The 10,696-nt window shown below is 35.2% G+C and overlaps 1 protein-coding gene across 1 annotated transcript; it reads right to left on the reverse strand.

Annotated features, from left to right (window-relative positions):
• Positions 1 to 2,838: 2,838 nt before the first annotated feature.
• On the reverse strand, positions 2,839 to 7,566 carry LOC107716170 (uncharacterized; the record flags this gene model as incomplete). The annotated part of the gene is made up of 14 exons (XM_016522536.1): positions 2,839 to 3,472; positions 3,580 to 3,751; positions 3,900 to 3,997; positions 4,086 to 4,260; positions 4,374 to 4,465; positions 4,665 to 4,836; positions 5,066 to 5,169; positions 5,277 to 5,451; positions 5,552 to 5,655; positions 6,120 to 6,291; positions 6,579 to 6,682; positions 6,788 to 6,950; positions 7,395 to 7,421; positions 7,530 to 7,566. Coding segments are annotated over 14 exons (1,755 nt in total), but the record flags the coding sequence as incomplete, so codon positions are not given.
• Positions 7,567 to 10,696: the final 3,130 nt, after the last annotated feature.

Here is a 10,696-nt window from a genome sequence, read left to right on the forward strand (position 1 = left end):
ATTGACTATTATCAAAATTACTACTTCTAGAAACAACAGAAATAATAATAATAATAATAACAACAACAATAATAATAGTAGTAGTAGTAGTAATTATAAAATGATTAGGTTTCCAAAAGTAAGAATAAACTACGAATTCAAGTAAAATTTTCAGTCATCTTATAAAATCACTTGCTATGACAACTTATAAAAAGTTTAGTATCATGAAATTATTGCAAAACTTTAAAAAAACATTATTGAAAGAAAAATTGGACGTTTATATCATAATAAAATAAATTATAACACGATTATGGTCTCCGGTCTGAACAAAACCCGCATGTGATTTGGCAATTCTTCATATTTACACAGTTTACTAATGCTGCTCAAATGTGCCATTAATGTACTGGCAAAAATATATAGTGTATTTTATACAAATATAACTGATGTAAAAGACAAAAACAAAGTTTAAGGCTGATGTCTCTATTCATTTTCACAGAAGCAAAGCAACAGATGTTATAAATAAACAGTTAGCAATGTTATTGAATAGAATATTAAAACCGTTATTGCACATCTTAGGCTACACAGACAAAACAGTCGGAGATGCGTTTTTTTTTTTCAATTTTACGCATTAGTAGTAAATCAAGACTAATGCGTAAAAAAATTCTGACTACACTGCACAAATAATCTCTTACACTGCAGCTTTGTTTGATTAATTCAGTGCTTGCACGTACACCGCTTTTATTATTATTGCATTACTACTTTGCCACAAGGAAAAGTGCGTACGTCTGCTCAGACCCTGACGTGGCGTTAAGTACTTTTCCACGCCAAAGACCGTTTTTATAAATATGCACGTTGCCGTGGATTTGAGCGTATGCACACTCTAAGATCAAATCTGTGCGTATGCACATTTTATAAATGAGGTCCCTGGAGTGGAGCAAGTGATTACAGAACATTTTGAGCTCTTCTGTCAGTCCAAACAATGTTCCAGGCCTTGAAGTTTTGGTTCAGTGAATGACTTACTCATAATAGTCACTTGTCAACAACACTTACTGGTGAAACTATGTAAAGTGCAGAAAGAGCCACTGAAAAACTAAAGGTAAATGAACAAGCCTTAGTCATATAAAATGGTGAAAAAGACACATGGGGGAAATCAACCCCTGTCTGGCACATGTTAGCAAGCATGTTCATTAGAGCTCCAAGTCATGGCACTAATTAAAGAGGGGTTTCACTAGGCAGTATTTTCACTGTAAACCTTCTATTGTGTGTCCTCTGTTTGTTCTTTCATTTCTCCATTTAATTTCTATTTAATATCACCAGGCAATAAGAGCAACTAATGATTGACGTTCTGAGTGAGCTAATAAACCTGAACATTAAGCCACAGAAGAGGCAGTTCTCCATTAGTACTCCAGAACATGATCTGCACTGTGCACGTAAAAATTCACACACACACACATTTCCTCCTTTGTTAAACTAGCACTATGTAGGACACCTATAGAATAACTCAATAAACCATTTGTCATGCAAAATGTTAGTGGTTGTAAACAGAAAAACTGACATTTGAAACCCACCAGGTGATTTTTTTTTTTTAATAATTCTAGTTATTTTATTATAAAAAAAAAAAACAACAACCAGTAAAAGTTATCAGAATCAGTTTGTGAGTGTATGCAGGGTCCAAATGTAAAGTGTAATTTCATGGCCAAATATAAAAAAAAAAATTCTCCAGTAAATGTTATTAATTTTGGACCCTGAGTGTATGTGTCCTGAGATACAGTAGGGGCTCATGTGTTCAAACATACCACTTTCCACCACAGGATGAGGCCGTTGATTTCTCGATGGGCTCTGGAGAGTCAGGAGCACTGAAACAAATCAAACCATCAATTCTGCTTGACACCATTACAATAACTACGATAAATAATGAATAGCTACTCATCTTTAGCAAAATAAAAACGTTCTGGATTCAAAAATGTTTTTTGTTTGCTTTTACAAACTGAGAGACAACTTGAAACTGGTATCAAAATAATAAACTTGAGAGCATTCATTTAAAAGCGTTGTTAAACGCTAAATGAAAATTGAACAAAGAGTTATTAACAGTTTCACACATGAAGGGCCCCCACCGGTCACCACATTTCACTTTTTCAGTGCATCTCATTTGAAATGCATAGTAGGATTCACTGACTGCACTATTCCACTGACATTGCTCTGCCTTATGTAGTCCGCCCCTTTTCAGCACTGTGCAGCACTCTACAATAACTATACACTGCACCAGCGAATTACTCTTCAACAGGGACGCTATAGAAAGATGCAGATGTTCTAAAATGACAAAATTCTAAAGATGGCTGTATGCTTGTTTCTCTAATGCGTAAGGTCTATAGGCCAGTGGTTCTACTTCTTTATAAGCACATCAAAATAATGAAATAGCACTCCATAATAAAACATCACTATAAGGTTGTTCAACTTTATCTAGCTTTGTCAAATAGGAAAAGAGGAGTTGTAAAGAAAAGCCAAGTTTCACTTGGTTTTCTGATTCCCATATGAGTGTACATGAACACAAGTTACATGAAGAAGTTACACAAAAGAAGTCATATCACATAAGTACATTTAACAGAATTTAAGAGAAAGAACATTTCAGTAGTATGTCAAGGCATAATGGTACTGTCACCGCAAAAATGGTTTCATGTAATAAAAAGATCTATTTAACCTTCCCCAATCTATTTATAATCCTACAGGCTACAACCGGTTTTTTTTTTTTTTTTTGCTTGGTCACAATATATATTTTAAGAAAATTAATTGAAAGTTAAAATTGAAAGTAGAATTAATTGAAGTCTGAATTCTACTGGTACATTAAGCCAATATAAATGAACAAGAAGTCTACACAAGTTTGTTGATATGCAGGGATCATCATAGGAATAGAGTCTTGAATTGAATTGTTCAGTTACGCCAATGTTCTTACAAAGCATTTCACAACACAACCATAACATGACCTGAGGATAGGATGCATGGGTAATGCAAGCAAATGTTTATTGTATTTGTATTTATTTAATATGCATTTATTTTTTTCATTTAATCTAGCACTTAGCTTAGTATAACATAATACAGTATTTAAAATGTAGTTTTAGGGGTGTGTGACTACAAATGAGGAGTTTGAGAGAACGTGGCTCCTGCACAGACATCATAACAGAGCCTCAAACAGTTTCCGCCAATGTTCTTACAAAGTATTTCACAACACAACTTGACTCACAACAACAAAAGCTGAGACAGGGAAGGATAATGCAAATGTTTAATGTATTTAACATAACATCTAAACTTAAACTGAAAACGTAGTTTCACAAGAGCTTAATATTTGTCTAGAATGTTTGCGGCCTCAATTGTGAGGTTTGAGAGAACTTGGATCTTGCAGAAACTTTTCAGACATGTGTAGCGGACCTTGTAGTCCTGACAGACCCCTCCTCCCTGCTGATTATTCACGCATTCAAAGCCCTGTAGTGGATCAAATCTGCAGAATCAGAGCAGATGGCTGTTAATCATTACAAATCATACAAAATTCTAAAATTGCATATATGTTTACAATAAAATAAATTAACAAATATTGTTCAATCTTACACTTGAAAATTGTTTCCAGGTGGCAGTACAGGAGTCCCACTAATGGTCGCGACCTCAATGGCGATGGGCTGAGCGCAGACCTGTAGTGGGTATGTTATCAGGGTCAACGACAGCGTCTCATAGTCTCCAAGTCCACCGGGATTATCTCGGTCAAACCAGGGTGTCCTACATTCTAATAGAGGAAAATCATCTCAGTAAAATTCATCTCATTTGAGGTCAATATTTGAGATCACAATTTCTATAGTAGAAACCAGCTAAACCTTGATTTTAACCTGATGTCTAGGTTGAGAAAGTTTTAAAATGATCTCACATGCACTCACTTGAACACCAATCCTCTGGGCAGGTGAAGCGCACCTTATAATCAGCACATAGCACTCCTCCTTGGTTTACACAGGAAAACCCAGATGTCGGATTATAACTTCAGAAAACACAAAAAAACACCTTTACAACATATTAAAAAACAAGTTTCAGTTAAGATCGTTTGAAAGATCCTTTGATAGACTCACACTTGAAAGATGTTTCCAGTTTGATACGCTGGCTGGCCAGAAATGGTCTGAGCCTCAATTCCAAGTGGATTCGGACAGATGTACCCATGGTACACACTGAGAAGAACAGTCAAGAGTTCAGAATCGCCTCCATTTGTATTAGGGTTGTCAGAATCAAACCACCTGGTTACACACGCTGATGAATATGGTACAGAGGAAAGAAACAATTAAAACAAACAAACAAAATGACCCAACATCTTTACAATATGAACAAAACAACTTTAAGAAATCAGAATGATAAAAACATACTTGTGTTGCAGAAACTCAATGGACATGTGAAGCGGACCCTGTAGTCTTGACAGGCCCCATTCACACACACAAAGCCCTGTAATGGGTCATATCTGCATAAAGATAACACATATATTAACCAAATTCTCTAAATGACATTCATAACAAGCATTTTTACGCATAAGATTTTGCAAAGGTGTTCTTGAATATCCAACAAGCAATGATTATGCTCCTTGTGTCTATCTGACATCGCATTAAGAAATAACAGCATGGTTTATTTTAATTGAAAACATTTATATGGATAATACATACACTTGAAAAATGTTTCCAGGTGGCAGTACAGGAGTCCCACTAATGGTTGTGACCTCAATGGCGATGGGCTGAGTGCAGACCTGTAGTGGGTATCTTATCAGGAGTAACGACAGCGTCTCATAGTCTCCTAGTCCACCGGGATTATCTCGGTCAAACCAGGGTGTCCTACATTCTAACAGATAATGACCAACTAAGTTAAAGTCTTCTCATTTAAGGTGAAATGTTAGGCCATTATCACAATGATTTCTATTGTAGAATTTGTTTTTTTAGTTTACATATCAGTTATTTAAAAGCTTTGATATGTTTTTAGTCAATCACACTTAAAAATCTTCAACTTTATAAAAGTCACATCACATAACATAATAAATTCAATCTGTTTTCATGATCTCACACGCACTCACTTGAACACCAATCCTCTGGGCAGGTGAAGCGCACCTTATAGTCAGCACAAACCCCTCCTCCTTGATTTGCATTTAAGCAAGAAACCCCAGTTGTTGGATTATATCTACAGAAAATACACAAAACACCATTAGAACATAATAAAAAGCAAACAACATTTAAGATCCCCTTTTGCTTGGCATACTGAAAATGTTACAATTTGATAAGACTCACACTTGAAAGACGTTTCCAGTTTGAGACGCTGGCTGGCCAGAGAGGGTCTGAGCCTCTATTCCAAGTGGATTCGGACATATTTCTCCAGGGTACATACCAAGGAGGACAGTTACGAGTTCAGAATCACCTCCATTTGTATTAGGGTTGTCAGAATCAAACCACCTGGTTACACACTCTGATGAATAAATTACAGAGGGAACTGTTATGCCACAAAAATGTATATGTACAAATATACTGCACATATAGTATAAAGTAGATGGAATGAATATACATACTTGGTTGGCAAAAACTCACTGGACATGTGAAACGGACCTTGTAGTCCTGACACCCTCCATTCTGTTGTGCATTCACACAAGCAAAGCCCTGTGTTGGATCATATCTGCAGAAACAGAATGCTTCTGTTAACATTATTTCTAAAATCTGTTCATAAATGTAGTTTAATATGCATGCAAAGAATTTTAATGTTATTTTGTATTTAGCGCTGTCTGATTGCATAGTGTAAAATGGTATGAAACAGTACACTTTATTGCATGACTGCTCCTGAAGTACCAATTTAACATACTGTGTCTATTAAAAACATTTGTAAAATACTTGTTGGATTGGCTAAACTGCTCTTTTCAATCCATAGAAAAATAATTGGGCAGCTGTGTATGCAAGCCTTACAGACAAGTACTATAACTGCTACCAAGTGTTAAATCTGTATTTTTTTTTCTAATTGAAATGAACAAGCAATGAGCATGCATAAATATTTCGTGGGATAAGGACATTGTGTCTAGATCTCATATCATTATTTATTTTATTCTGAGGATTTTAGCATAGAAAATATGGCATTGTTAGTCATACACTTGAAAATTGTTTCCAGTTGGCAGTACAGGAGTCCCACTAATGGTTGCGACCTCAATGGCGATGGGCTGAGCGCAGACTTGTAGTGGGTATCTTATCAGGGTCAACGACAGCGTCTCATAGTCTCCTAGTCCACCGGGATTATCTCGGTCAAACCAGGGTGTCCTACATTCTAATAGAAGACAACCAGCTGAGTAAATATAATAAACTCATACAAGACCAACAAAAGATCACATTGATTTCTATTGTAGAAAAGAACACTTAAAAGCATTTACAAGTGAATTTTGTGCTTTGATATATTTTGTAACTTTGTATACATTTTGTGTACAACTTTATATAATTGAAGGTGAACAAGAAGTTTAGACAACCTAATGATACTGATCTCTGTAGTAACTCAAGTGAAAGTCTGATTTTCATAATCAGCTGCAGTTTTTGTGTGTAAATGTAAATGTCACTCACTTGAACACCAATCCTCTGGGCAGGTGAAGCGCACCTTATAATCAGCACATAGCACTCCTGCTTGGTTTGCGTTTACACAAGCAAACCCACTTGTCGGATTATATCTTGAGAAAACACACAAAATCAACATAACATATACTGTAAAACTTCAGGATTCCTTGATCTTGGATCAAAATATTACCAGAAGCACATGTCCTGAAAAAACTTACACTTGAAAGATTTGAGATGCTGGTTGACCAGAGATGGTCTGAGCCTCTATTGCGATTGGACTCGGACATATTTCTCCAGGGTTTGTACTGAGAAGGTCAGCCAACAGCTCATAGTCTCCATTTCCATTTGGGTCATCACGGTCAAACCACTTGGTTATACAACCTGATAAATATAAACAGAAACAGAAGGAGGAGTAAAATTAAGGGAGACGATGAGAGTCTCTCAGAATATGTTGACAAGACATGCAAGATACACTATGTACCTTTTTTTTTTTTGTTGCTCAAAATTAAATGTGAGTGAATACCTCATGAAACCATCTTCCAAAACCGTTTTTGCCTTACCCCAAAACAGACAGAATTGTGAGATAAAAGTCGCAATTTCCTTATTTTATTTCTATATTACCTTTTTTATTTTATATTATTTTTTTTATTTTTTTTAACCAGCGGTGCACCTCTTGCCAACAGATTCAGAACAGCAAATCTGAAACCCATCTCATGTATTTACCGAAACAATGTTCCTCCACAAGTAACCTGTATTTTATTCTTCAACATCAAGAGCACCAAAAAAGTAACTCAGTGTAGGTTTAAAGTAGAAAAATACACCTACTCTGAGTGGATAGTGAGATGAGTGTACCTGTAAATATTGACAGACAGAGACAGGAGTTGTTGTTTTTTTCTTTCCCTTAAACAAATATCTATTCTAATTGCTTTTACCAACATCATCTTTCATAATCAAACTTACTTGTAGCAAGAACCACCCAGGTTGCAAATACCTTGAAATGAATAATATAATATAATATAATATAATATAATATAATATAAATGCAAAAGAGATGGCATACCTTGCTGTTCATTCTTCAGTTTTTTTTAAATAGGAAGTCTAATAGGAGAAATTAAAAAAATATAGAAACAGAAATCATCATAGTCTGTAAATGTAAAAATTCAGAATTATTTGGCATTGCTAAAAGAAGAAAAAAAACCTTCAATGAATACCACCGCAAAACACTTTTAAGTAATGAATTGTAGAAAAAAATATATACATATAAATATAAATATATAAACTCACCCACTTGATGATTGTGCTAGTGAGAATATCTATAGCACAATATTTCACTAAATTCAGCAGGACAGTTTACACAACATCATCTGTGCTCTCCTTTTTCTGCTGAAATTCTTGTCTTTTTAAGCAGGTGGCCTCCTCCTGGACCGTCTTGCAGCAGCATCTGTTATCATCTGATCTCCCTTCATTCACCTCTAGCACTCCACCCATCTCTGTCCTGAATAGAGATTATTTGTTGTCTTGTCTAAGACTTTATCTTTTGTTCCTCACTTTAAGTATTTCCTGATAAAGAAGCAGGGAAGGTGAGATTGTCAGATGAGACATTCGATCATATGTTCCATAAATTAGAAAGAGAAAATACAGCAATTGTAATCCTACAATACACTTTACACAATACACAAGGTCACAGAAGAAAAGGCTTCAAGCTTTTCATTTACCCCTTTGCAGACAGTGGTCGTAAAGGAAAGTAGATATGGGTTGTTTTTAATCAATACTCTGAATGTTTTTTTTTTCTTTCAAATTTAAACAACATAATTACATTTACAACTTATGTACAACTGCTAGGACTCATTACATTTCTCACAGCAGTAAATTTCACATTCAAAATGCAATAAAACTAACAAAACACTCCATATTTGTCTCAAATCAACACATTCTTCCATAACACTAGCAAAGCTTGTCAACCAACAAGCACACTTTCCCACACATAAAACAATGACCTAAAAAAAACTCACTAACATCAGGTAGAATTACACGTTTTCTTTTCTTTCTTTCGAAAACAACAATGACAACTCTCTACTGTTTAGAATTCACTGCAGTATGTGTTACATTCTCCAGAATTCACTGCAGTATGTGTTACATTCTCCATGTTTACCTTACAGTACAAAATTATTCCGAAGTTGTCATGTTTTGTGTAGAGGATAATACCTAGTATTACCTTCAAATTACACGCCTGGGTAATCATTTGTTTGAATTCTTTATTCAATATTTTGCATATTTTAAAATGTTTCAAATCTACTCTAGGATCTCAAAAATGAAAAATAGTGCAGTTGATATGTCTTATCTAAGCACTCAGGATGTATTTGTAATATGATAGTAAAATAATGGCAAATGTATTTGGGGGAAAAAAAGCGTTGAATTGCACTAATTGGAAAAAATAAAATGGCATTTTAATGTATTATATTTTCAGGACCGAAGGGCTGAAATGCAACATGGTTGAATGTTGCTATTTAATCAGTGAATATTTCAATTAAAAATATTTCACACACATTTTTATAATCAAAAATTCAATAATCCATATTCACCTTCCAGAGTTCACTTCCGAAATATTCAGTCTGCTTAAAAAGTATGATCTATAATATTCGACAGGCAATTTTCTATCCATTTTATTACACTTTACAAATTAGCTTCCACAAATTCAGTGGTTCAAATTTGGCAGAATATTTAACATTACACATCCGGGAACTGCAGGAATAGCAGTAGAGTGCCGATGCATGATCTCCATCTGCTGTTAGTGGCTCACCAGCAGGTGGTGCAAGCGGCTGTTGACAAAGACCATAGCAACAGGTGAAGAAAGTCATTAATTCACAAAAACTGATCTGCAGAAATGGCAGAAATGAAGCAATCGATAAGTATATGTTATGATTATCAGGGCCAGTATGTAAATGTTATTAATTTTGGACCCTGAGTGTATGTGCCCTAAGGTCCAGGGTTCATGTTAAAAAATAAAATAGAAATAAATAAATAAAAATTTATAAATAGCTAAATAAACCTGAGAGCATTCATTTAAAAAGATACTCAAAAGCTAAATGAACACTGAACAATGAGTTCTTAATATAGTTTCACATATGAAGGGCCCTTACCTTCATGGGAACATGAGCTTTGGAAGGGCCAGATACCCATTATCATGGAAATATGTAAAATATTCAATAGGACAGTCTGCAAAACAGAAACAAAATGAATCTCAAGCTGCCCACCAGGTGCCAGCTCTCTGGGTGATACGATCACCCTGTGGAGATTGACCAAACAATGAATTAAGTTCAAGTGTGTATATGAAGGACTTGCAGTGGTTAGTAACTAAAAACATGTGTTTGTTCACAGTGTGAGGCCATTATGCTTACATGCTGCTGGTGAAAGTGTCAGTGCAAACAAAGAGAAAGATGTATTGAGAAAGAGATGACAAATTGAAACTGCAGCGAGAAGTTGAGCAACTGACCAGCCTTAATTCTGTCAGGCAGAAAGTAAAATGTTTTATTCTATTAGCCTACTGGAAACAAGGCTTGGACGTAACGGTAAATAGTAACATGTCCGACCCATCTTTTAATGAGATCCCTATGTGTGTGTTTGGGTCACAAACCTAAAAAAAATAATTGTGAAAAAAGATCAAATAAAGCTTACAAGTAGGAATGCAAGTTATATTAGTTCACATGAAAAGAATGAGATAAAAAAAATGTGCAGCATACATAACTTACAAGGTCTTCGGGATTACTAGTGTGTTGGAACAGGTTGGAACTAAACTGCAGGACTGGTCACCCCTAAAAAGCTGGGACTGCAAACAGATGTGTAGGTCAGTCAATACTACGGAAAATGTAATGTGCAAAAACTTTTTTTTTCCCAATTAGTCAAATAAAACCACTAAATCAGCCACAACGCAGAACAGAAATAAACAGAAAATTAAATGGCAACATTCTAACACATCCACAATGTAGAACACTTGTGCTCTCTCTCTCTCTCTCGCTCTCTCTCTCACACACACACGCACGTTGGCACACCTATCATTAAGAGGACATTCCATAGGTGTCCTCATAGAAATGAATGAGAGACAATAAAAAATTGCTGTCTGTTACATA

The sequence above is a fragment of the Sinocyclocheilus rhinocerous genome, unplaced genomic scaffold (genome assembly GCF_001515625.1).
Source record: "Sinocyclocheilus rhinocerous isolate Xijiao unplaced genomic scaffold, SAMN03320098_v1.1 scaffold148, whole genome shotgun sequence".
Taxonomy (NCBI): Eukaryota; Metazoa; Chordata; class Actinopteri; order Cypriniformes; family Cyprinidae; genus Sinocyclocheilus; species Sinocyclocheilus rhinocerous.